The 26,376-nt window shown below is 55.4% G+C and overlaps 1 protein-coding gene across 9 annotated transcripts in view; it reads left to right on the top strand.

Moving 5' to 3' along the window:
- MINK1 (misshapen like kinase 1) overlaps positions 1-26,376 on the top strand; it is a 53,633-nt gene that overhangs the window by 11,436 nt on the left and 15,821 nt on the right. For 5 of the 9 annotated variants that reach the window (XM_035134507.2, XM_035134503.2, XM_035134506.2 and 2 more), the window contains exons 2-18: positions 7,365-7,430; positions 11,266-11,322; positions 11,588-11,713; positions 12,473-12,583; positions 12,730-12,820; positions 13,754-13,884; positions 14,880-14,934; positions 16,280-16,358; positions 16,762-16,937; positions 17,139-17,208; positions 17,753-17,963; positions 20,653-20,769; positions 21,726-21,812; positions 22,273-22,479; positions 23,696-23,881; positions 24,563-24,859; positions 25,864-25,961. In XM_035134507.2, coding sequence (XP_034990398.2) covers positions 7,365-7,430; positions 11,266-11,322; positions 11,588-11,713; positions 12,473-12,583; positions 12,730-12,820; positions 13,754-13,884; positions 14,880-14,934; positions 16,280-16,358; positions 16,762-16,937; positions 17,139-17,208; positions 17,753-17,963; positions 20,653-20,769; positions 21,726-21,812; positions 22,273-22,479; positions 23,696-23,881; positions 24,563-24,859; positions 25,864-25,961 — 2,165 coding nt within the window. The remainder of the gene's footprint in view (positions 1-7,364; positions 7,431-11,265; positions 11,323-11,587; positions 11,714-12,472; positions 12,584-12,729; positions 12,821-13,753; positions 13,885-14,879; positions 14,935-16,279; positions 16,359-16,761; positions 16,938-17,138; positions 17,209-17,752; positions 17,964-20,652; positions 20,770-21,725; positions 21,813-22,272; positions 22,480-23,695; positions 23,882-24,562; positions 24,860-25,863; positions 25,962-26,376) is intronic. The other 4 variants (XM_035134508.2, XM_035134504.2, XM_035134511.2 and 1 more) reach the window with 1 other exon arrangement.

Below are 26,376 nucleotides of genomic sequence, written 5' to 3'. Positions count from 1 at the left end.
CTGAGCACGGGGAACAGGCCCCGTCACTTGGTGCGGATGTTAAAGAGGATGCTGGCCTGGCCTGAGGCTGCTGGGTCCAAGCCAGGCTGGGTATGAAGCTGTGGCTCCCTTAGGGGGGGGCTCTCCTTCCTTGTAGGTTTTTGAGCAGGGGTCGGGTGGCCACCTGCCAGGTATTCTTCATTCCTGCATTGCAGAGGGGTGGCCTAGACAGCCCCCGGAGGTCCCTTCCAGCTCTGCAGCCCTGTGATTATCTCTGGGGTTGCCAGGGCTGGACAGCTTATCTTAAAGCAGCCTTTGCCAGCCCTGCTGGGTGGCGGCTGATGGGACTTGTGGTGCAGAGCACCTGGAAGGCACCAGGTAGGCCTTAAGGTGAGCTGCCCGCCTGTCCAGTTCTGTAGAGGAAGCTTCTCGTGATCCTCTCTGAGGTGGATGCAGAACATGGGCAGCGCTGGTGGCATAGGAAAAGGAATACCTCTTCATGTAGTTTAACTGTGGAACTTGCTGCCGCAGGAGGCAGCGATGGCTGCCAACCTTCATGGCTTTAAAAGAGAACAAAACCATGGAGGAGCAGAGGGCTTTCGATGGCCCCCCCTGGCCCTGATGAAGGCCGTGCAGTTGATGCTTCAGTGTTCCAGTTGCTGGAAACCACGAGAAGGAGGGAGAGTGGCTCTTGTGCTGCCATCCTTCTTGTGGGATTCCCAGTCGAGGCCTCAGGTTGGCCACTGTAAGAACAGAGGATGCTGGCCAAGATGAGCCTATGGCCTGATCCAGTCAGCTTGCCTTACGTTCTCAGTGCTAGGTGGGCTTCTGGGATGTTTACACATGGAGATGAGAGACCTAAATGCCACCCTCTTCCCCTCCAGCCTCCCTGCTGCTTTCCATCCTCTGACAGTCACTGCTCATCCTGCGCTGTGGATGTTATAACCCCCTTGAGGGGGGGGCGGCACCCCTTCTCCCCACCAGAGCCAACTTCGCCCAGCACCTCTGGGAGGGGTGTGTGTGCGTGCATGTGTGCCTTGCCACACCAAGAGCGGAGAGAAGCCACCCCCTGGCTCAGACCTGCAGCTTGTCAGCAGGAGCTGGCTCCTTCGCCATCCCCACAAATCGGCTTAGGGGTCTTTGCCTAACCTGATTACAAGCCGGCAACCAGCAGGTGATTTGTAATTAAAAGGCAGACGGGGAAATCTCTGAGCAGAGCACTGGGGCAGCGCTTCTCCCACCCCGCCCCCCGCTCACCCCCCTGCAGTTAACACCAGGAAGCAGGGCGAGGGAGACCCTGGCAGTGTGCAGTGGGGGGAGAGTAGAAGAGAGGGAGGAGCTGGGCATTGGCAGGGGAACAGGAGACCCTGAGCTGCCGCAGAGGAAGACCACCCTAAAATGTGCCTCTTGGCCAAATCGGGAGGGAGCAACATCAGGCTTAAGACCAGGGTTCAAATCCCCACTAGAGCTGCCATGGCACTCCCTGGTTGTGACCTTGTGAGCCAGTCACTGCCCCTCTTGGTCTAGCCTACCTCACAGGGTTGTTGCTGGGATTCCTTGAGGAGGGCAGAGAACCTTGTAAGCTGTCTTGAGCTCCATGGAGAGAAAGGTGGCGTATAAATGCAACAAGTCAACAATAAATAAATAGGAGGAGTTCAGCAGCTGGATCAGACCAAAGTGTGGAGGGAGGGGGGTCCACCCAGTCCAGCATCCTGTTCCTTGCAGATGCCCCAATGGGAAGCCCACGAGTGGGTGTCCTGGGCGCAACGGCTATGGTCTCCCCCCCGCCCCGCCCCATGCCCCACTCTTGCTCTGGGGCTCAGAGGTGCTGCCTGACCCTCACCCTGGAGGTTGTGCACGGCTGGAGATCTGCCGGGGAAAATGTGCCCATTTCGCAGGATCTGAAGGGTTGCGGTGGGTGGGTGGGTGGGTGGGGGTGTTGGTCACCACCAGTTTCAGACAGCCCCTCCCTTGGGTCACTGTTTTTGGGGGGTGGGTGCTGCTGTGCTGCTTTTCATGAGCAGTTGCTGTGTCACCTGCAAGTTGAGGCTTTTTTGATTGATTTTCCTCTGTGTCACAAGCAGGCTTAGTTCTGGTTTCCAGGTGAGGGCGGCTGCTGATGCCGCAGGGAGCTTCCTCCTCCTCCTCCTGGCGCATGGCGTGGGCAGGGCCTGTGGAGAGAGCTGTGCCAGTGGGCGGCTGTTTCTGCTCGTCCATTTTCTCCCTTTCTGCCTCTCCCCGCCGCCTGACTCACAGCCGCCCCCCCAAAACTCCCTCCCAAGTGCCAAGAAGCATTGTGGTGCCTTCCCCCCCCATTGTCTCGCCTCCCACACACCCCCTCCTCTGACCCCCAAAGGGAGCAAATGCCTTGTCCTGCCTCTGCTCCCCCCACACTTCCAACAGGTGTGCCCCACACAAACCACTCACTTCCCTTTTCCTATGCAGATTGTGCCCCCTGACTGGGTGGCACCTCCCCCCCCCCGCCTCCCACAACCAAGAGACCCCGGAGTCCTGAGTTCCTGGGGGGGGGGAGTTGGCGTTGATGGCAGGTGGCCTGAGAGATTTGCTGCTTCTGGCTTCCTTCCCAAGTCAAGCCTTGTGACGGACTTTGCTGGGAGGGCAGGAGGGGGGCTGAGAGCCGGCTCAGAAAAGGGTCTCTTTGTCCTGCGGGGGGCAGGGGCCCACAACCAGGAGACACGCGCTGGATTTGGCAGGCTGGGGAAGAAGGGAGGTGGGGGTTAGAGGCCCACCCACCCCCAAGAGAAACGGAAGGCGACTGGCTCGTTCCCCAATGTGAGAGGGAGTCCTTGGAGCAAGGAATGCTGGGAAGGGGGTGTGGGCTGAAAGCCAGGACCCACTTAGAACCTCTGTGAAGAAAGGGGAGACATGCCTGGCCTGGGGGGGGGAATACTTGGGCTTCACACAGTGCCAAGTTAACTTGTGGAACTCATTGCTTCTTCTTTTTTTCCGGAAAGCTTTTCGTTTCTTGAAAAGGGGCTGCCTTCTGCACCTCCCAGCAACCCAGTTTCCTGGTCCTCCTTGGTTGGAAACTGGGGCAGGGTAGAGGTAGATTTGCAGATTCGTGGCCTCGTCTCCTAGCCTTCTGTGCCACAGGAAATCTTGGCACGCAGTGAAATAAAAGCAGCGCCTTTAACTGGGGCGCCTCTTCCCTCAATTGGGAGACTCGGTCCGGCAAGCCTCCAGGAGGATGTCTGTACCTTGGACTGGGTGTGCGACGTGGATGTGGGTGTCGGGTGGAAAAATAGCACGGCTTGGTTCTTGAGCTGGTGGGTGGTGGACTCTAAAGAGTGCAAGATGAGCTTGCTGGGTCAAGCCGGTGGCTCCTCTAGTCCAGCATCCTGTTCTCGCAGGATGGGAAACTCTCAAGCAGTTGCGGAGCACAAGAGCAATTCTCCCCTCCTGTGATTTCCTGCCACTGGAATTCAGAAGCATTGTTGTCTCTCTCTCTCTGTCTCTCTCTCTCTCTCTCTCTCTCTCTCTCTCTCTCTCTCTGTGTGTGTGTGTGTGTGTGTGTGTGTCTCTCTCTCTCCCCTCCCCCCCCCCCGGTAGCCATTGATGGCCCTCTCCCCCTCCATGGATTTGTTCCACCCTCTTTTAAAGCCATCCAGGTGGTTGGCCACCCCTGCCTCCAGTGGGAGGGAGTTCCATAGCATAACTTTGCGCTGTGCGAAGAAGGAGTTTCTTCTATCTGTCTGAACTACTCCAGCACTCAGCAGCCTTGAACGAAGAGAGGAGAGGGCCATGGAAGTCTACCAGCCATGATGGCTCTGCTCAGCCTCCGCCGTCTGAGGCATCAGTGCTTCTGAAGACCAGTCGCCTGAAACCACAGGAGGGGAGAGTTGCTCTTGTGCTTGAATCCTGCTGGTTGGGCCCTGTGAGAACAGGATGCTGGACTAGGTGGGCCATGGGCATGATCCATATTGGCAGTCCCTGGGTTCTAGCGTTAGATAAGATGCTACAATGGCAGGTGTATTGGGGAGGGGTGTTAAGCCCTCGCAGAGGTGCAGGGAGGTGTGTGCTAAACCCTCAGAGGGACCCACACATGCCTTTCACGCACACATGCCTGGGGGACATCAGTCTGGTTGTGTCCTCCCCTTGCAGGGTTCTGCAGCTGCTATTTTGGGCTTCTTAGCTCCAGTTCCCCTGTGGATGGAAGGAGAGGGGGTTTTCTACCTGGCCCAGATGCAGCAGGCACAGAACATTTTGAAACAGCTCGGTTCACCTTGTGTTGCCGCTGAAGACTTTGCACTGGGGTGGAAACTTTTCGACTTTCGTTCTTTGGAAGGTGGCAGCGGCAGTCCCCTTCTCAAACCCTGCAGTTCTTGTAATACAGCACAGGACTGGATTTATTTTTTCAACTGGGAATCGGAACTAACTCCTGCTCTTGTTGCCCTCTCACTTGCCTCAACCAAGAAGGCCAAGCAGCCTTCCACGAGCCCCTCATGAGGTGGGAAATGCTAGCCAGCTTTAAACACCCCCTGAAGACCCAGCTAACTTAGCAAGCGTGTTCTGTTCTTTTATTTATCAATACTTTATCGATACTTGGCTGAACGTTTTATTGATGGCTTCTGTTTTTAACCGATGTCTTTCTTTGCAATTTTTGGTTTGAAATGTTGCATAAAAGCTATAGAACTCCCTCCTGCAAGAGACAGCAGCGATGGCCACCAACTTGGATGGCTTTAAAAGAGGATTAGGCAAATTCATGGAGGAGGAGGAGGAGGAGGAGGAGGAGGAGGAGGAGGAGGAGGAGGAGGAGGAGGAGGAGGGAGCTATGGAGGGCTGCTAGCCACAGTGGCCCTGCTCTGCATCCACAGCTGGAGGCAGAAATGCTTCTGAACACCAGTTAGTGGGAACCACAGGATGGGAGAGAGTTGCTCTTGCGCTCGAATCCTGCTTGCGGGTTTCCTGCAGGCAACTGTTCTGCCCCTGTGAGGACAGGAAGCTGCACCGGGTCCAGCAGGCCTCTCTTCTCACGTTCCTTTTTTTTCTTCTTTTTAAAAAACGATCTTAACGTGTTTCATGCAAACCACTTGGGAATTTTGCCTATTAGGCGGTATGTAAATATTGGCAGAAGTGGCGGGGATTGTCTTCACCTTTGCAATAATAAGCTTGTGAGGCAGGTCTCTCCACAAAGAGGAAACCAAGGCACCCTCTCCCTGGTGCCTCAGCCGGTTGTAATCCTACCCCGTCCTCCTGGGCATCGGAAGCAGCCCCCCCCCCTCCATCTGCTTTCCAAGGAGGCGGCTGGCGCTCGGCCACAGGTGCTGCTGGGCTGCTGCACTCCTGAAACCAGAGGAGGAGGAGGAGGAGGAGGACAGCCGCAGTCAAGGTATCCCATTGCACCCAGCAGCTGCTGGCTGGCCTGGCCTGTGTCCCACTCTGGGATCTCCTCTCCAGGCTGGCTTTCGGCCTCCTCTTGCTGAAGAAGCTCACGGATCTCTCTCTCCTCGGCTGGGTGTTCGCTCGGGGTCTCCTGGCAAAGGGCTGCCTGGCCACCGTGAGCTGGCAAGGCCCTTGAGCTCCCGCCAAGCCTCACCTCGGAAAGGGCATTTGCAGAGGGGGAAAAGGCTCGGAAAAGGGCCACCAAAATGACTGAGCAAAGGGGGGCTCTTTAGCTTAGAGGGAGGGCAAGTAAGGGGCAGCAAGATAGAAGTGTATGAAACTGTGCATGGCATTTTTATTTTTATTTTAAATTATATTCCTTATACCGTCAAAAGGTGTTAGGGTGACTCACAAGATAAAAGCACGAATACATAGTTAAAGCAGAAATAACAAAACAGTACCCCCCCCCATCCCATAGCAGGGAGAAAGTGGATAGAGAAAGGTTTTTTCTGGGGCAATCCGGACAGACGGGCAGGGTACAAATAACGAAATTATTATTAAATTTATTTAAAACTATTCTTCTCCCCCTCTCATAATGCCAGAACTTGTGGGCACCCAATGAAGCTGAATAGTGGAAGTTTCAGGACAGATAAAAGGAAGTCCTCCATCACACAGCGCAGAGTTAAACTAGGGAACTCACTTCCACAGGAACAGGCAGCAGCTTGGAAGGCTTTCAAAGAGGATGAGACAGAGAGGAGGAGGAGGAGGAGGAGGAGGAGGAGGAGGAGGAGGAGGAGGAGGAGGAAGCTACTAGCCAGGACAGCTAGGCTCCTCCTCCACTGTCAAGAGAAGGGGTCAGCAAACTTTTTCAGCAGGGGGCCGGTCCACTATCCCTCAGACCTTGTGGGGGGGGGGCGGAAAAAAAAATGAACGAATTCCTATGCCCCACAAATAACCCAGAGATTCATTTTAAATAAAAGGACACATTCTACTCATGTAAAAACATGCTGATTCCCGGACCATCTGCAGGCCGGATTTAGAAGGCGATTGGGCCGCATTCCGGCCCACGCGCCTTAGTTTGGGTACGCGGGTCAAGAGGCAGCGCATGCCTCTGAATCCCACTTTCTGGAAACGGCAGGCTCTTGTGCTTTGCCTTAAGGGCACCTGCCTGGCCCCTGTGAGAACAGGATGCTGCACCAGGCGGGCCATGGGCCTGATCCCGCAGGCTCTTCTCATGTTCCTAAGCCTCTGCAGGGGGAGGCAGGAACTTGGCTCCTCTAGGCGGAGGGAGGTCCTCCTTCCCCTCATTGCTGCTGCTGCTGCCTGTGTATGTCTTCAGTGGAGAAGGAGGAATGGCGCCAGTTTCCCCTTTTAGGTGCACCTTCCTCAAGGCGTCTCGGCCGAAGCTCTTTTCTCAGATATGGCTCTGGCCCTCAGAGACGGAAGCGGCTCTTCCTTGCAGATCTCTCTCTCTGTCACACCCTAATGAGAAGCTATTAATACTGGCCTCCAGGGATGTGGCCCACTGTCGGAGTGTGGCTGTTGCCACGTGACGGCCCATAGCCCAGATAGGAGGGGGCGGTCCTGCAAGGGTCCCAGAGGTGTGGCGCTGGGCCCAGGGCAGCTGCCTTCTTGGGGGCGGGGGGGGGGAGAGCTGTGGCAGGGCTCGACGTGCCCACTGGAGGGGGGCAGTGGCCTCTGAACCATTTCCCCAGGAGCACTTGCCGCCTCGTGCTGAGGTGAGGCACAAGTATCATAAGAACATCACCACCATCTATTTATTTATTTAGATTTGTATACCTCCCTATCCCCACAGGTCTCTGGGCGGTTCACATGATAAAATTGCAATATAAAATCACAAAATACATAATCAAAACAAAACAACCCAATTAACAACCCCCCCCCCTCCAAAAAAAAACCCACACATTTTAAATGGGCATTGAATGTCAATCAACCAAAGGTTTGGTTAAACAGGAACGTTTTTGCCTGGCATCTGAATATATGCAATGAATCTTAACACACCCACCCCTCTCCCTCTACAGGATCCTGCTGGAATATTTGAACTGGTGGAGGTGGTCGGCAATGGAACGTATGGACAGGTGTACAAGGTAAGCAGGGAGGGACCCTCCAACCTCTGCTTTTAAAGCTCCAAGGAAAGAGAACCCACAACCTTTTGTGGGAGTCTGTTCCACTGTCAGAAGGTTCTTCCTGGTGCTTCGTCGGAATCTTCTTTCTTGTATATTGAAGCCTCTGGTTTGAGTCCTACCCTCTGGAAGCAAGTTTCCCCCCTCTTCCATGGGACAGCTCTTGAGATATTTGAAGATCGCTATCCTGTCTCCTCTTTCCCAAGGCTAAGCATACCCAGCCGATTCACGGCAGAACAGAGTGGCACTATTCCTTCCCTTGATCTAAACACCAGAATTCTGTGGACGCAGCCTAGAATGGCATTTGCCTTTTTTGCTGCTGCATCGCACCGCTGGCTCTTTTAAGCATCCTTACCTGCCTCCAGGGGGTGCTTAGGACTTGGCACCTTCAAATTGTCACGTAGCCCAAGTGGGAAGGACTCAGAAGGGCCCTTTGGTTGACACCCACCCCTGTGGGGCAGGGCCCTTTCTTCTCCCCCCTTCCCTATATCAGCCCTGCAGCCAAAGTTCACAAGAGGGAGCGGTGGGGATGGGGCCCCCAGGCCTGTTTCCTGCATTCAGGCTTAGCGAGAGTGCTTTTGAGCGTGTGCGGAGGGCTTTCCCCTCACTGCTGAGCTGGTCCTAGGGTGGGACTGGGAGGCTGGGTGTGAAGAGGTCCCTTTTCCAGGCTTGCAGAGCTTCTCTCCTGAGCAATGCAGCCTCGCTGTCTCTGCAGTCGCTCCATCCTTGTTCCTATGGGAACCAGCAGTCTGCACGTTTTCCCTCTGCAAGCTCCCCACCCCAGTTTCTCGAATTCAGGCCTTCTGTGTACACACACACACACACACACACACGAACACCTCGAGGGACAAGAGCGGGAGAGCAAACTGCTTGTTGCCTTGGGCCCCCTCCCCTCCATCAGGGCAGGAAGGCCTTGTCAAAAGCAGAGACAAGGAGTGGGGGGGAGTCGGTGGGAGACGGAGGCTGCCCCTCCCCTCCCCTCCCTCCCCCACCTTGCCATGCCTTTCCCTTTGAACACACCGCCTGACAAGTTGGGGAAGGGAGTCTGGCTGTGATCTTGGCAATGCTGATCTCTCCCTTTGATGGCAAACCTGTTTTCTAGGAAGGGGTGTGTGTGTGTCTGTGCGAGGGGTGGGTGGGTGGGCTTCAGTCAGGCTGTCTGGAAGCAGAGAGGACAGGTGGTGCTTCTGGCAGACGTAGCCCCATCCCCGCCTTCAAAGAGGTTTTGCACAGACACTCCCCCCCCCCAAGATCCTCCACCTGGAGAACCCTGCCATTTGCTGGGGCAAAATATCTTCATTCTCTCTCTTCCCACCCTGAGTTTTGAAACAGGAAAAGCCAGGCACTCCTTTGCAAACTAAGCCAGGACGTGGTGGCGATTCCCCACTTCTCTCCCAAAACTTAAGCCAAGGCTGCCGTCCTCCTGGGTCACCTGGCCCTTGGGTAGCAGCAGGTGAGGCATTGCCAACTGGCCTCCTCCTCTTCCGCCTCCCCCTCTCTCCATGCCCAGGAGAGGCTCAGAGGGTGTACCAGATCATTCTGTTCGCACAGCAGTGATTTTTATTTTATTTGGGGAGGGTGGGGGGAGAGAAGAGAGGCTTTTTCAGTGCCACTCTGAAAGGAAGAGGGAGGCGGTTGCCAGGCAACAGCTGCCCACGCGTGAGGCTGCATGGCACCACAGACAATGCCAGCACATGGCTGAGGGCAAGCGGGGAAGTGGGGGGGGGGAGAGGGAGAGGCTTTGCAGAAACGCTTCGCAGCTCTCCCTGTCCTTCTCCCCAGCCCCCAATAGTGCTCAAATAGCCCCCGCATGGCGATGGAGGAGACGCTAGTGGGACTGGATGGGGGGCCATGGAGGATGCAAACACATGCGGGGTGTGGAGGAGGCCTGTAGGGTGTTTGTGGATGTGGTGAAAGGTCCTAGCAGGGCAGTAAGCTACAGAAGCTGGTGGAGTGGTGGGGGGGGAGCTTTATTTCTGCATTGCAGGGGGTTAGACTGGATGACCCTTGGGATCCCTTCCAACTCTACAATTCTATGATTCTTCCCCTGCAAAGGGGCCAGCCCCTAGGCCCTGAGGTCCCTTTGCCCCCCCGTAAACTATTAGCCCCCCAAAATGTATAGGCATCGTCCTTCAAATAGCGCGTGTGCACCCTATCTTATGTGGGGTGTGGCTTACCTCCCCCCCCATGTTTTATTGAGCTTGGCTCCCCTGTTTCCCCCACCCCACTGTCCCTTCTGCTACTGGTGAAGATCTGGGTACTTTGATGGGCCCTTCTGCTCTGTGGGTCTCTGACCTGCCCTCAAAGTTGCCCGTTGGTGCTCAGGATCACGGGGGTCATTGCAGGCTCCTGCCCCATGACCTGCACCCCCTCCCTCCCCCTAGCTTGCTGTCTGTTGTCTTCAAGATCGGTCTCTTTTCCTGCCCCCTCATCTTATGCAACTTGGGGCAGTACCGCTCAGTTGGCAGAGCGTAAGTCTATAAGAGGAATTTGCTGGCTCAGGCCGGTGGCCCATTTGGTCCATCGCCCCGTGGCTCACAGGGGCTGAACAGTAGCCTGTGGGGGGGACCTGCATGCAAGGACCCAGGCAAAAGACAACCCGGCGAGGCAGCAATAAAACAGCTGGCTCTTATGATTCTGGTACTCTGAAGCATTGCTGCCTCTGACTGCTTGGCATGCAGAAGGTCCCAGGTTCACTCCCCAATGGCGGCATCTCCTGGCAGGGCTGGGAGAGGCCCCCTGTTTGAAGCCCCATGGTGTAGCTGCTGCCAGCCAGTGTAGACAGTGCAGAGCAAGAGTCTGACTCAGCACAAGGCTGCTTCTCGGGTTCCTTATGTGCAATGCCCCCCTCCCCCGCTTTATCCTCTCAACAACCAACAGAGATGCTTAAGTGGATCAAATTCACCCTGCAAGCTTTGTGGCTGAGGGGGATTTGGAACCAGAGACCCCCCCCCCAAGCCTGATGAGATTGAGCTTATCTAGCCCCACCCCCCTGCATTTAGCAGTCATGTGGTCATGTCTTGCCCTCTGGCCGGCAATTTGTGTCTCCCCCTGACCTACAATGGCTGAGCTTGCGGGGCAAAACGCACAGTTTGAGACTCCTAGAATTGTGGAGTCGTAAAGGACTCCCAGGGGTCATCTAGTCCAACCACCTGCCATGCAGGCATCACAGCTAATGAATCCTTGACAGGTGGCCGCCCCACCTTTGCTTAAAAGCATCCACTGAAGAAGAGACTGCCACCTCCGGGGGGGAGTCCGTTGCGCCGTTGCACAGCTCTTGCCTTCAGAAAGTTTCTCCTAAGGTTTAGTCGGAATCACCTTTCTTGCCAATTGAATCCGTTGGTTCGGATCCTCCCCTCTGGGGCAGCAGGAAACAAGCTTGCTCCCTCTTCCATGGGGCAGCCCTTGAGACATTTGAAGAAGACCATCCTGTCATCTCTCCGTCTCCCCTTTCCCAGGCTAAGCATCCCCAACTCCCTCAACTGTTCCTCTTAAGGCTTGCTTTCCAGACAGCCATCCTTTTAAGCCCCTCCATTGGGGGGGGGGGTTCCTGATCAGGCAGAGGGACTTAGCTTGGCCAGGCCTCTGGCTCCCTCTGCTGGGCCTGTGCTGCAAGGATCTCGGGAGTGAAGCGTGTCACAAACACACACACCACCACCCCAAGTGCTTAGGGCTATCCACGCTTCCCAGCCAAATCCAATCAGGTCTCTGCCCCCCAGGTGCTTGCAGTCTAAAAGCAGAACAACCCAAAGAGGCCCATGTTGACATTGCCTCCTCTTCTCTTCTCTCTCCTTCTCAGGGTCGCCATGTCAAGACTGGGCAGTTGGCCGCTATCAAAGTCATGGACGTCACGGAGGTACAGTACAGCAGGACGGGGCCTGGGCCATGCTTGGTTGGCCTCTCCCCTGCCCCATTTCCCGGCCAGGCTGCCAGCTGGGGGGAAGGCGCAGGCAACGCAGCTTCGATGGGCACCACCTGGACCAGGAGACGACCACGCCTGCCCTGGCAGCAGCCCTAGCAAAGGGTGGCTGTCCTCGAAATAATTCTGAGTGGGGAGGGGGGGTGGCGACGGCTCTGGCCTCCTCTTGACACCCCCTCTCCCTCCCCTCCCACAAAAAAAGGACGAAGAGGAAGAGATCAAGCAAGAGATCAACATGCTGAAGAAGTACTCTCACCACCGCAACATTGCCACTTACTACGGGGCCTTCATTAAGAAGAGTCCCCCTGGGAACGACGACCAGCTCTGGGTAAGGAGAAGGGGGAGTGAGGCTCAGGGGGTGGAGTTGGGGGGTGTCTGCTGGGGCCCAAGACCCCCTTGGGAAACCCTTGCATCTGCAGGGCTGTGTCTGGCCTGTTCTGTTCTCCCCAGAGTGACTGCCAGTCTGATGAGCGGCATATAGATAATAAATTATTATTATTTAAACCCTAAAAAGGAAATTTACAAAAAAGATAAAACAATAAAATTATCAGGTGTGTTTGGGTGGGTAGCTATTCATTTCATGATATATTTTCACCGCTTGATTGCAACTCCCCCCCCCCCAAAAAAAGCCCACCTCAAGGCAGTTTACAAAAACAGATAAAACAGTGAAATTTTCACTAAACAATTAATAGCAATAATTTAAGGCTTTCGAAAAGTTAAAATTAGCAATAGGCCAAAAACAGATTGAAGCCCATGCCGGCTTTCCGAACGTTTGGGCAGGCTTGTCTAAACCAGGATGTTTGGGGTACAGCGAAGGCGCCTGCCTGATATCAAGAGGCAAAGTCCGTGGGTGCTGCTGCACTAAAATATCAAGTTCTTCCGAACAGGGATTATATCACACCCTGCAACAGGGCCAGTTCTGCAGACCAAAGAGCTCAAGTGGGGTCTTTGGGATGTTGGTCAAGGGAGATCTTGGGGGGAGAGAGGAGGGATGCCATAGGGTGCATCCCCTTTGCCCGCCCCTGCCTGGAGGGCTTCAGAGCTTCTCTCCCCCCCCCAACTGCTCTGGGCTTTTGTCTTCCTGCAGCTGGTGATGGAGTTTTGTGGCGCAGGCTCCGTGACAGACCTGGTGAAGAACACCAAAGGCAACGCTCTGAAGGAGGACTGCATCGCCTACATCTGCCGGGAGATCCTCAGGGTGGGTGGGCAGGGCAGCAGCTCCGCTGGAGGAGGAGGAGGGTGGGGGGCTGCCTCTGGGCAGCCCTGTGTGTGTGCTGTGGAAGCTGTGTCCTGGCCAGGGCACCAGGGACCCCCTCCTCACACCTGTCTTCTCTCTCCCTGCAGGGGCTTGCCCACCTCCATGCACACAAGGTGATCCACCGAGACATCAAGGGCCAGAATGTCCTCCTCACCGAGAACGCAGAGGTGAAGTTAGGTAGGTGAAGGGAACACCCCCCCCCCGTTGCGTCTGTGTAACACACACCAGTATTGCATGCTGGAACTTCCGTTTTGTGTATAGCTTTCCATTTTGCTTGGACATGAAGGAGATCGGACATGTTTTCCTTTTGTTCTCGCTTGCGCTAAATAAACTCCTTGTAAATATGCCACCACAGTCTCGCTCTTTCTGGCTACGATACTTTTGCTGCGTAGTGGAATCTGCTGTAACAGAGCGTGCCCAAGGCATCCCATGTCTGGGTCGCTGATTGCTGCACCAAGGACGGAGATCGCCTGGCATTTCAGCTGGCGGGGCTGGAGCCAGCTGGGGGCCTGCCAGTTGCCCCCGATTCCTTGGTAGCATGCCGACACCCCCCCACCCCCCCATTCATTCCTTCAGTCCCTGTCCGCATTTATTTGTTTCCCTGCCTTTATATTCCACCTTTTTCTCCAAGCAGCTCAAGGCGGCCTGAGCTGTGCCCCAGAGTAGTGCCAGCTGTCACTCGCCCAGAGCAGCCGTAGCAAAGGGGCTCTTTGTTCTAATGGCTAGAGTGTGTTGGACTATGTCCTGGGTGACTGGGTTTGGATCTGCACTCGGCCATGAAGCTCACTGGAGTCAGCCTCACCTGCCTCACAGGGTTGTGGTTGTGGTTGTGAGGACGAAAAGGGGAGAAGGAGAACCACTTACACCACCTTGAGCTCCTTGGAATATAAAGGAGGCATTCAAATGTACAAATAATAAACCTCCATCTGCTCCGAGGACCTTTCATGCCTCCGTGGGAACAACTTTTGCATGCCCTCCCCCCTGCGGATCTGCCCCTGCTCCCCACCCCCACCCCGATGCCCCTGCCCGTGTCTGTGACGTGCCCCCTCCCCGGGAGCCATGCAGCCTTTGCAACCAGCTGACTCCCCTGCCCTCTCCCCCCTCCTGCAGTTGACTTTGGGGTCAGCGCCCAGCTGGACCGCACGGTGGGGCGTCGGAACACATTTATCGGCACCCCTTACTGGATGGCACCAGAGGTGATTGCCTGCGATGAGAACCCCGACGCCACATACGACTACAGGGTAGGTGCCGCCCCCCAAAGCTCAGAGTGCCTCCCCCCCCCATCCTGGCAGGAGTCGGGCAGCTGCTGCCCTGCAGGGACGGAGTCGGGTGCAAGAGGATAAGCGGGGCCCAGTGTCAGCCTAGCCCAGTCTGTCCTCACCGTGGCAACCCAGGCAGCGTTTGGGACTTTTCAGTTCAGGGGGAAGCGGGCGAGAGGCCACAGGACAGAAGTTTGCAAAACAATACACAGGACAGAGAAAGGGGACAGGGGAAAGTTTTCCTTCCTCTCTCGTAACACTGGAACTTGTGGACATCCAATGGTGCTGAATGTTGGAAGATTCGAGATAGATAAAAGAAGTGACTTTTCCATGCAGTGTGTCTTTAAACTATGGGATTCCCTCCCACAAGAGACTGTGACACCAGCCATCCCGGGTGGCTTTGAAAGAAACTTGGACAAATGCACGGAGGACGAGAGGCGTGTCAGTGACACTATTCTGCCTCCATAGTCAGGGGCAGCCATGCTTCTGAATCCCAGTGGGTGGAAACCTAGGGGGGGGAGTGTTGCTCCTGTGCTTGGGTCCTGCTTTTGTGTTTCCCATTGAGGCATCTGGTCAGTCCCTGTGAGAACAGGATGCTGGACTAGATGGGATGCTGGCCTGATTCAGCATAAGCAGAATCCTGCAGCAGCTGGATCAGCGGTGCCCCAGCACAGCCCGCCCTCCTAGTGGCCCATCAGATGTCTCCCCCCCCCCAGAGGGGAGAACCTCACAGGCAGCACCCCAAATGGAGGAGCAGCCTCTCTCCCCTCCTGCAATTCCTAGAGACTGTCGTTTGGGGAGGCAAGAGCAGGAGGATTTGGGAATGCGAGTAGCAGAGGAAAGGCTTGCTGCTGCTCCTCCTCCCCCAGGCGAGGGAGAGTGGGGTGAGAAGGAGCAAGAAGAGGACAAGGGCAGAACGACAGGGAAGGACGAGGCTTCTGCCTTTGCGACAACCTTTCTCCGCTTCCTCCCCGCAGAGCGACATCTGGTCCCTGGGGATCACCGCCATCGAGATGGCCGAGGGAGCGCCACGTGAGTGTCTGTGCGGCAAAGTGGGGTGGAGAGAGGGAGAGGAAGAAGCATGGCCATTGCTTGAGGCAGGCCTGGGCTGGTCTCTGACCCGGGGCTGGGGCAGGGCAGCAAGTAGCATCCTCAAGCCCAGGGATCCTGGCTCCTTGAGGAAGGCTGGCGTGTGGGGCTGGGCATCTCCAGAAAGGGGAAGGCCTAGATTCAGTGGGGTCTTTGGGGATCCTCCTTTACCTTAACAGGCTCTAATCCACATACATGGCAGAGATGTGGGAAAGTTCTGTAAAACACCTCCAAATGTCCAGAGCCAGTTCTCCTCAATCTTTCCATGGGAGATAATGCTAATTTGCAGCTCCATCCTGCAGGTTAATGTTCTCTCCTGCCGGCAGGCAGGCTCATAACAAGGAGACCCTGAAAGAACTTAGAGGGGGCTTATCTCACAAATTGGTACAGCGCAATATGGCAAAGGGCACTTGTCGACTGACAAATTAATAGTATTATTATTACTGTTATTTTATTGATTGAATTTGCATACCGCCCTTGATCCTAGATCCCAGGGCATAAAAATGCAAGATAGAAATGCAAAATGCATAATAAGAACAAGAACAAAACAAAAAACCTCATGCAAAAACATTTAGAAGAATATAGATTGTTAGTCAGCCAAAAGTGCAAAGACTTCTTTGTAATTGAATGGCCCAGCTTTATTATGAACCTGGCTGAAAAAAGGAAAAGAGAGGACTCAGCTCACATTAGAAAACATTCTGGTTGACATAAACAGTTTTGTTGTCTCTTTTACATATAGTAAAGGGACCCCTGACCGTTAGGTCCAGTCGTGACCGACTCTGGGGTTGCGGCGCTCATCTCGCTTTACTGGCCGAGGGAGCCAGTGTACAGCTTCCGGGTCATGTGGCCAGCAGGACTAAGCTGCTTCTGGCAAACCAGAGCAGCGCACATAACCTATTTATCTACTTGCACTTTGACGTGCTTTCGAACTGCTAGGTTGGCAGGAGCAGGGACAGAGCAATGGGGGCTCATCCCGTCGCGGGGAATCGAACCACCGACCTTCTGATCGGCAAGCCCTAGGCTCTGTGGTTTAGACCACAGCGCCACCCGCGTCTCTGGGATAAAAACTTATTTGGTTGTTATTTTCCATGCCTTGCCCTAAAACCAGCTTTTCGGTTAGGGTGGGATGCTTCATTGCTTACCTGTGCCATGTTGTTATATGTTGAAATAATCTAATAAGAATTAGAAGACAAATAAATGCAATGAAATAAAACGGCATGAGCCATGGTGGGCGAGGGGTGGTCCTGCTTCTCACCTCTCCCTCCCTCTCTCTCCCTCCTCTTGGCAGCCCTGTGCGACATGCACCCCATGAGGGCCTTGTTCCTCATCCCTCGCAACCCACCGCCCAAGTTGAAATCCAAGAAATGGTAGGTCTGCTGCTGCTGCCCCCACCCAGGAAGAAGAGCGCAGAACTGGGCGCTGGCCCACCTGGCGTTAACAGCTCATGGGCTGCGCTTCTTGTGCTCTCTGCTGGCTGGCACCACAACCGAGTTCAGCAGAATTGTCAAGAGGGGAGGGTACCCGGGTCTTAGTCCCCAGAGGGCGGGGATTGTGTCCCGGGCACTTCTGGGCTTTGGGGCTGGTCCTCCCCAAGGAGCAAATGGGAGCCAATTTTTCTTTCCTTCTGGCAGGCTGGGACAGAGGGAGGTGCCTCAGGTGGGGGGGGCGCAGCGCAGTGAGCTGGGAGGCATCTCGCCTGATCCTTGGCTCACCTGAGCTCTGCCTGCCCGTGTGGGGAGACTGAGACCTGCCTTGGCCCCCCCTTCACAGGTCCAAGAAGTTCATTGACTTCATTGACAACTGCCTGATCAAGGCCTACACCAGCCGCCCCCCGACAGAGCAGCTCCTCAAGTTCCCCTTCGTCCGGGACCAGCCCACGGAGCGGCAGGTCCGCATCCAGCTCAAGGACCACATCGACCGCACCCGCAAGAAGAGGGGGGAGAAAGGTGCGTGGGGCAGAGGGCAGAGGTGGAGCCGAGGGAGACAGTGACTGTGATTCCTGCACTGCAGCACGGGGTTGGGCTAGAAGACCCTTGGGGGTCCCTTCCAACCCTACCATTCCGTGGGGCAGAGGTAGGGGAGACGTTGAGGGGCTCAAGCGCCCTGCGCACTCCACTGATTTTCCCCCGTGTTGCCTCTTCTGGCAGACGAGACAGAGTACGAGTACAGCGGCAGCGAGGAAGAGGAAGACGGGCGCGGCGAGGAAGGGGAGCCCAGGTAAGCAGGGCAGAGATGAGAGTGTGCTGGTGCTTGCCTCCCCCTGCCTGGCCCATGGCAGAACAGGAGCCCTCCAACTAGCTCCCCTGGGTGGGATCCATTTCCTGGTGGGTTTGGCAGGTGCTATGAGGCAGGGGGGCCACGCCTGGCAAACCCCTCACTCCACGCCTGAGCTCTGGCAGGACAAAGGGCGTCAGTGGCAGAGTGTCTGCCTTGCCAGCGGAAAGGCCCTGGTTCAGTCCCTGCCAGCAGTATCTCCAGGTAGGGCTGGCAGAGCCTCCTGCCTGAAATCCTGGGGCGCCATAGCTGCCAGCCAGTGTAGGCAGTACAGAGCTCTTTGCCACAATGGCTGTGCTCCGTCCTCCCCTTTCGGAGGCAGCGGGGCTCCTGAATCCCCCTCACTGGATGCCGCAGCAGGGGAGAGCCGCTTTTGCACTCGGGTCCCGCTTGCCGGCTTCCCACAACGGCACCTGGTCAGCCGCTGTGAGAGCAGAAGGCCGGCCTGATCCAGCGGGTCGCCCCGCCCCGCCTCCCCTCCCGCCAGCTCCATCATGAATGTCCCCGGAGAGTCGACGCTGCGCCGGGAGTTCCTCCGCCTGCAGCAGGAGAACAAGAGCAACTCGGAGGCCCTGAAGCAGCAGCAGCAGCAGCTGGCAGCCCAGCACCGCGACTCCGAGGCCCACATCAAGCACCTCCTGCACCAGCGCCAGCGGCGCATCGAGGAGCAGAAGGAGGAGAGGCGGCGCGTGGAGGAGGTGAGCGGGGCGGGAGGGGAGGGGAGGTGGGTGCTGCACTAAAGTCCACTTGCAGGCCACTGTTTCGTGAAAGGTATCGAAGCGGTTTGCCACAAAAAATGCATGAAACCCTATTTTTAAAAGTTCAAAACAGACATCGGTTAACCATTGTGGAGGGACGTCTTCTTAATTGCCTGCCTCGGCCTGGCGGAATAGAGAAGTTTTCAGCAGGCGTTTAGACATTGGATCTCTAGTGGCAGGGAGTTCCACAGGGCCGGGCTGATGGCACTAAAGGCTCCGTTTCTTGTTGCTGTCAGATGCTTAGGAAATGCTATCCAGAAGTATCCAGCATTAGCAGCGGCGGAGGGGTACTCCGGCTCGGTAACAAAGCTAGAGTCTCGCAGGGAGGGTTTGTCAGAGACCGTTTGACGCAACTCAACTTGTAGAGGAGCAGAAGATTTGCAAACAGATATAAAGGAGAGAAGAAATAATAATATCTTCTTTTTTTAATAATTTTTTTTATAATTATATTTATTGAAATTTTTACAATAAAAAAAAATACCACACAAAAATACAAAAGCTTAAAAAGTAGAAAAGAAAAATTAAGAAAAACAAAAGAAAAGGCACAAAAAGGAAAAAAGAGAAAAAAGAAAAATAATATCTCTAACAATATCTTGTCCCCGACTTCCCCGTCCCTCCCCTCCCGGGTCTATTCCATATCAAATTTCACAACTTCTTTTTTTACCCCACACAACAATTTCTATTAAATTTTAAACTACATTGCTTTTAACTATTTCTAATAATTTCCTTTAGCCTATATTTTCCCCCTAAAAAGATATACCTTTTCCTGATTCAGATTCTATCCAATCTTATAGCTAAACCTCAAATCCCACCCCCTCCCTCCCCAAGTAGCAGTTTCCCCTTTTCCCCGGCCAGCGTCTTCGTACTGTCCAATTTCAAACCTTTTGATCCATCCATTCATCTACTTTATATTCCTTCTTTACCCCACACCCACTCTTAGCCATTCTAAACCACCCCATTCCTCCTTCTTCCCCTTCCGTTGTTTTAATTCTTCCACCAGCCTCCCACCCTCATCTTTATTTCCAGTGTCCCCTGTTTCCAATCTTCTGTCTGGTCTGCGTCCCCTCACTCTCACTGGGGGGGGGCAATGTCCAGACTCTTTCCTCCCTCCTCAGTTTCTTTGTTTCTTTCTGGGATCTGGTCGCCCTCTCTCACTGGGCAGACCAGGTCCCAGAGTCCATCTTGGTCCTTAGCATCCAAAGTCACGTAGGTGGTCAATGCTTCCTCTCTCACAGGTTGCATTGATTTCTCAATCCATTGCTCCTTATTTTCAATCCGTTGTTCAATAATTTCTTCTTCTTCTTCTTCCAATTCTAAAATTTCCGTTGGGGATATCTGTTGTTGGTCTTCTTTTAAAGTCTGAACGTTTACTTTGCCATAACGTACTTCCTCTGTCATTTCTCTAATAAAGTCTAAAATATGTTGCAGCTCGACCTCCTCCATTTGTAAGCGGGTTGTTTTGGCTGGCAGCCTTCTTTGTCCTTCTATGTTCCCGTGGGAATTGTAACCTGATCCGCCAGAGATGGTGCTATAATGTCCAAACTAGTTCCTTTGTTTATTTCCAACCATATTTGTCATTTATAATTCAAATTCTTAATTCAAATCTTCCAATTCTCCACTTTGTCACATCAATCAACTTAAATATAGTCCAAAGTATAATCCAAAAAAAGATCACAGAGTCACAGCAATTACTCTTTATAAATCGTTATGTTGTCAACTGGTCGCGGCTTTAGGCTCCTGCCCCCGGTTTCGGGGGGGGTGTTCTTGATCACGATATCAAATTTGCCAACGCAGTCTAAAATATATACTCCCCCCCCCTTAGTTCTGCCTTCTAAGGGGGGATACAAGTTCAATTTTCAGGGGGATCCACACCCCTTCTCTTCAATCGGCTGCAGGCAAGTTAGTTGTGGCACAGCCTTCCGGGTAGGGGGGGGAACGACCTCCGTTTTTTATTCCCCTCCCAAGTCCAAATTCTTCTTTTAAAATCAAATTGAATTATCTTACTCACAGTCCAGTTCTTGATTTGAAGGTATCTGCCGCTCCTCTGTCTCCGGCTCGGAGCTTCCCGCTACCGGGGTAGCAATGGACCCAAGGCTCCGCCATGTACAGCCTGCTCTCGGAGGCTCCAACGGGGGCTCTCCGGGCAGTTTCCATGGCTTTTTTTTGGAGCGCTGCTGGGTATCAGCCCCCAGAACGCACAATCTGGGGATTCTCCGGGAGGTCGCGGCGCCCGCGCAACTCTCCCCCTCCCCGGCAGCGGCGGGTGTCTCGGAGACCGAAACGGACCCCGCCGGCGGCTGATGGCGGCAGACCGGAAGTCGAAGAAATAATAATATCAGCAATGTCAGCAGGAGGTTAGAGTACAGAGCCGTCACAGAAAAGGGGGAAAAAACAGAAGAAATCCCAGTTGTTCTTGGCAACATGCTATTCCACCATGCCAGGAAGCCCTTGCCACACAAAGTTGGAACTTGAAGTTGAGGGTAGAGGGGCAGGGCATGGTTTTCCCTGGGGCCACTGAGGTGGAGGCCCTCCAGTGGATTCCTCCTGGCCCCAGCCTGCCTGCTTTCTCATGCTGGGGCTCGTAAGACCCTCCTCTGACCTCTTCCCCCAATCCCCTCTTCCCTCGCAGCAACAGCGCCGAGAGCGGGAGCAGCGTAAGATGCAGGAGAAGGAACAGCAGCGGCGCCTGGAGGACATGCAGGTCATGCGCCGAGAGGAGGAGCGCCGGCAGGCGGAGCGAGAGCAGGTGGGGCAGGCCGTGGGGGGCCTTGGGAAGGCGGTGGGGATGGAAGCAGCAGCAGCAGCCCAGGCTTGGTGCAGGACCTGGCAAAAGGCCATCACAGCTCACTGGGTAGAGCACAGGTTTGGGGGTTCCATCCCCAGGTAGGGCGGGGAGAGGCTCCCCTGTCTGAAAATGTGGGGAGAGCCCCTGTTGCCGGTCAGTGTGGGCCACACTGAGCAAATTGAACCCCAGTGGGTCTGACTCAGTACAGCGCGGCGGCATCTGACACACATTTAAATAGCGACGAGTGGGATCCCAAGCGAGGCAGAGACCTTAGAAGCTCTCTGGGAAAGTTCTGCTCCCCACATGGGCTCTGACAGTGCGGGGGATTCTCTCTCTCTGTCTCCCTCTCCAAGTCACCTGCCAGCTATGGGGGCACCTCCAAAAAATTGGCCATGCAATAAGGTTGTGTATATGCAGAAGCCTTGGGACCGAAGCCCTCCATGAGATGCAGCTGTACCCTATAAAGCAGGTTTTCCGTTTTCTCAGCAGGACGTGGAGTGCTTTCCCTGACCCTTCGCCTCCCCTGGCCACACCGTCAAAGGTGCAGGATAAGCGGGGGGGGAGTGTTAGGGGTGGAGAGAGGCCTTGACTCCTAGAATCCTAGAGTTGGAAGGGACCCAGAGGGGCATCTAAGCCAACCCCCTGCAATGCAATGCATTGCCCCACCTTCTAAGCAGGACGTAGCCGGGAAGCCCGGATTCTGCCCCAGCTCCTGGGTGTTTGGGTCTGTTTAGCTTCTGCTGCTGCTGCCACCGCCTCCTCCTCTGCTCTTTGGGTGGCGGTTCTGCCTGGGTGCGCTTTCCCTCCTCCTCCCTTCACTTTTTGCCTTCTCTCTCTTTCTCTGTCTGTCTGTCTGTCTCTCTTTCTCTCCCTTCCTTCTCTCTTTCTCTGTCCCCTGCCTTTTCCCCTCTGTCCAGGAGTATATCAGGCACAAGTTAGAGGAGGAACAGAGGCAGCTCGAAATCCTGCAGCAGCAGCTCCTCCAGGAACAAGCACTGCTGTTGGTAAAGAAAAGGAGGGGGGGCTTCTTACTGCTCCTGCTGGGCCCCTCCCCCCAAAAAACCCTACTTCTCCCTGAATTCCAAGAGGGAACCCCCAGGGACCCTTCTTCAGCCGGGCACAGGGGGCAGGTACCGGCCCATTTCCGGGGGGGGGGGCTTGCAGGCGGCTTGTGGAGATGAGGGCTCTGCTCAGTTGGAGACAGCGGAGCTTCTGAGTGCCAGCTGCTGGAAGCCACAAGAGTTGTCTTGTGTTCAGATCCTGCTTGCGGGATCCCCACAGTGGGCCCTGTGAGAACACAATGCTGGGTAAAGATGAGGACCCCTTTCGGCCTGATCCAGCTCTCTTGGCCTGCTCTGTGAGGACAGGGTGCTGGGCTAGGTGCCCTCCCCCAGCCTTCTTGGCCTCCTCTGGGAGCCAGACTCCCCCCCCAGCACCCTCACCGGCTCCCCTTCTCCCTTCCAGGAGTACAAGCGCAAGCAGCTGGAGGAGCAGCGCCAGTCGGAGCGGCTCCAGCGCCAACTGCAGCAGGAACATGCCTACCTGAAGTCCCTCCAGCAGCAGCAACAGCTCCATAAGCAGCAACAGCAGCAGCAGCAGCAGGAGAAGAAGCCCCTCTACCACTACAACCGCAGCGCCAACCCTGCCGACAAGCCCACCTGGGCCCGGGAGGTAAGCCCCAATGCAGTGGGGTGCACAAAGAGCCAGCAGGCTCTCTCTCTCTGCAAATGCAGGGCAGCTAGAGGGAGGAAGAAAAAGGCAGGAGAGATCTCTGGGGTGGAGTGGGTGGCAGCCTGCGGTTTTCTGTGTTCTGGGGCAGGCAGGGGCTTGAGGGCAACTGGGCCAGCCTCTGCGTCCTCAACCTCATGGGCAGGTCAGATGGAAGATGGAGCCAGCTTGCTTCCTGCCGCTCCAGGGGGTAGTAACAGTACCTCTCTGTTCTGCCATGGTTAGACCCCACCCGGAGTCCCATGTCCAGTTCTGGGCACCACAGTTTCAGACATGATGGTTGGCAAGGGAAAATAGACATATAAAAGGAGAATTCCTGGATGCCACGATCCAAGATTGACTCAAGTGCTCTCTGGTGCGTGAACCCCAGCAGAGATTTAAAATCACAACACATGCAGCAAAGGAAAGCTTGGAAATATAGGATTTAAACCTTTAAAATATGGCTTTGTGAGTTTGTAAGGGAGTCCTCCTCTTCCCCTAGCATAGAAAAAGTTAGAAATGGTTTACTTGCAAATGCTCCGAAGGTCAGGTTCATGTGCTTTTCCATACGTCAGCCAAAAAACACAGGCAGTAAAACTTGGCAGAGTTACAGAGGTAAGTTCCTAAACTATTGGCATAGGAACACAGTAGTGGCTTGCGAGAGCCATGAGGTCTGAGTTTGGAGCAACCAGCTCAGACCTCTTTACACTGAAGGGGCACCATAGGCTTGATTGCCCTCCTCCCAAGGTAAGGAGGAGTTACCTAGCTAAGCCTGGCAGGACAGCTTGCTCTATGGCATTAACCCCTTCATGCATTAATTGGACTTAAGCATGTTGGTTATGTGAGACAGGTTATCCCACAAAAAGGAAATTGAGATGTGGGCAGAGGAGGGAAACCAAGATGATGAAAGGTCTGGAAGCCAAGCCTTGTGAGGAATGGTTGAGGGAGTCGGGCATGTTTAGTCTGTTGAAGAGAAGACTGAGATGTTGCCACGACGGCCATCTTCAAATATCTAAAGGGCTCCCACGGGGAAGGTGGACAAAGCTTGTTTTTTGCTGCTCCGGAGGGCAGGGCCTGAACCAACTGATTCAAATGGCAAGGAACAAGATTCCTGCATTGTGTGGGGTTGGGCTAGATGACCCTGGGGGACCCTCCCAACCTTGCAGTTCTGTGATTCTAGGTGGAAGAACGGACCCGCATGAACAAGCAGAACTCTGCCTCGCCGGTGGCCAAGACTAAACTGGGGGGCCCTGGGCCAGAGTTGGCACCCCAGTCCCGCTCCGAGTCGGTGTCGTTCAACTCCTCCCCAGCCTCGCAGACCCCACCTATGCAGCGCCCTGTCGAGCCCCAGGAGGGGCAGCACAAGGTGAGGGTTTCTCCCGCCCCCCAAGTGAGCACAGGAGGACATGCACAAACACCAGCCAGTCACCCCCACCGCTCATTGCCATCCGCTGCTGCTTCTCCTCCTCCTGCTCCCCCCTCATTGGCTGTGCTTTGACCTCTTTATCCCCGGGGGGGGGGGAGGATTAGCAGTGGGTCACCCCTTGGCCTCTTGGATACACGGGAGGAGAGAGGGGGCATGTGGGGACCCCCAGGCCTGCCGGGGATGGGAATCCAGCAAGCAACACACACCCTACTCAGAAGAGGGAGGTGTGCACTGTGCTCTAGTGTTTAGAGGGTCCAACTTGGACTTTGGAGACCAGGGTTCAGATTCCCCCCTGGGGGGGGAGACGTCTCTTGGGCTCCCAGCTGACCTACCTCGCAGGGTTGTTGTTGTGGTGGTGGGGATGAAATGAGGAAGGGGGGGGGAAACCACAGACCCTGTGCCTTCCAGAGGTGGGCTTTGAGGGCAGGGACTGAATGAGAGGGGAAAGACTCTTCCCAGCCCCGAATGAGGAGGGTGGGTTGGGTAGTGCTAGGGACGGCTTCAGAAGAGGGTGCAGGAGGAGGAGGAGGAGGCAGGCCTGGTGGGGGAGCAGCTAGGCCCCCCTCCCCGTACTCAGCATCTGCCCCCCTCCCTCCCTCCCTGCCCCCTCTCCTTTCGCAGAGCCACCTCGCCCACCGCGTCCCCCTCAAGCCATACGCAGCCCCCGTCCCTCGCTCCCAGTCGCTGCAGGACCAGCCCAGCAAGAACATGGCCGCTTTCCCCGTCCATGACTCCTCATCCTCCTCCGCCGCCTCCTCCTCCGCCTCCTCCTCCTCCGCCCCATCCCCACCAAGGGCGGGCATGATCCGGCAGAACTCTGACCCCACTTCGGAGGGGCCCGCCCCACCGCCGAGCCGCCCCACCGCCGCCGAACAGCGAGGACCCTGGGTCAGAATGGATCCTGAGGCCCCTCCCAAGGTAACGGCGGAGGGGCCGGGGGCTTGGGGTGTGCTGGGGGGGGGGTGTCCTGGCAAAGCTTAGGGCCCCTGGGTCCTCTGGGGGAGAAGCGGGCAGGAGGCAGAACTATAGAGTTGGAAGGGACACTCCAAGGGGCATCTAGCCCAACCCCAAATTCCAGGCAGAGGCTGGAAGGTGACCCACTGGGGAAGGTCTACCCAAGAGAAGAGCTGTGGGGTTCACTTTGCAAATCCACCTCCCTCCCAAAGTGAGCTTGGTCTTTTCGCTAAACCACCCCATGTCCTGCATGTGCAGGAGCGTGGCCCCGTGGGTGGCGTGCATCCTTTGAACAGTGCATGCACCCCAAGGTCCCTCCTGTACCCCCCCAACACGCCCACCCCATCTCTTGGGGGCTTTTTGATCGAAAGTCGCAGGGGGTATGGGAGTTGACGCGTCTTTCTGCTTTGAGAGGCAAGGAAGGAGGAGCTCAATTAAGCTGAGCACATAGGCCAACTATGGAACTCCCTGCCACAGGAAGCAGAGATGGCCACCAACCTTAAAAAGAGGTCTAGACAAAGAGATGAGGAGGAGAGTAAGGCAGCCTCTCTTCCCTCCATCTGAGTTCCCAGGTTACTGGCAGAGACGGGTAAGAGTGGCAAACTGCAGCCGCCTCATGACACACGCTTCTGCAAGGGTCAGCCCTGACCCTTGGCTTCTGCCCTCTGAATCACAGCGATCATAGAATCGTAGAGTCGGAAGGGGCCACCAGGGGTCATCTAGTCCAACCCGCTGCAACGCAGGAATCTCAGCTAAAGCACCCAGAGCAAAGCACTCTGCTTGCCCTTGCAGGGTAGGAAACTTGCGTCCCTCTTTTTCCTGATTGGAAGCTGAAGCAGAGAAAGGGTCTTAAAGTTGCCCCTCCCCATCTCTCTGTCCTCAGACCCTTGTCCCGGTTGAGGAGACAGGTGGCTCCCCTGGGCCCCCTCCACCCCATTCATGCTTCCCTCCTCCTCCACCTCTTCCAGGTCCCCCAGCGAACGTCCTCCATCGCGACAGCACTCAACACCAGCGGGGCGGGGAGTGGCGGCGGTGCCATTCGGCCAGTCCACGCAGTCCGAGCCAGGTAAGATGGTCCTGAGGTGTCCCGGGGGTCCAGCGCTGCGTGCTGGGCCTCAATCCTGAGAGCGACGTCTTGTGAGGAGAGGCTGCAAGAGTCGGGGGGGGGGAGCTGGGTCCTCTTGAGGAGGGAGGCCCAGGGGTCTGGAGGACCAGGACCAGGGACCCTCGTGCCAAGGCCAGATTGGACCACAGAGTTTTGCCTGGGAATGCCAGCCTGGCGCCCTCCCTGGCAGCTTCCAGGCAGAAACATTTCTGGGAGAGTTTGAGGCACTCTCTCATTTATTAACTTGTTTTGTAAAAATTATACACCTCTTGATTATACACACACACACACACACACACACACACCCCTCAAAGTGATCTACAAAAGACCATAAAACGATGAAATTATCGGTGAAAGCAGCTCTTTGAAACAGTGG

The sequence above is a fragment of the Zootoca vivipara genome, chromosome 13 (assembly GCF_963506605.1).
Source record: "Zootoca vivipara chromosome 13, rZooViv1.1, whole genome shotgun sequence".
NCBI lineage: Eukaryota > Metazoa > Chordata > Lepidosauria > Squamata > Lacertidae > Zootoca > Zootoca vivipara.
Note: the sequence above shows the minus strand (reverse complement) of the source record. Positions and strands in the feature narration are given on the sequence as shown.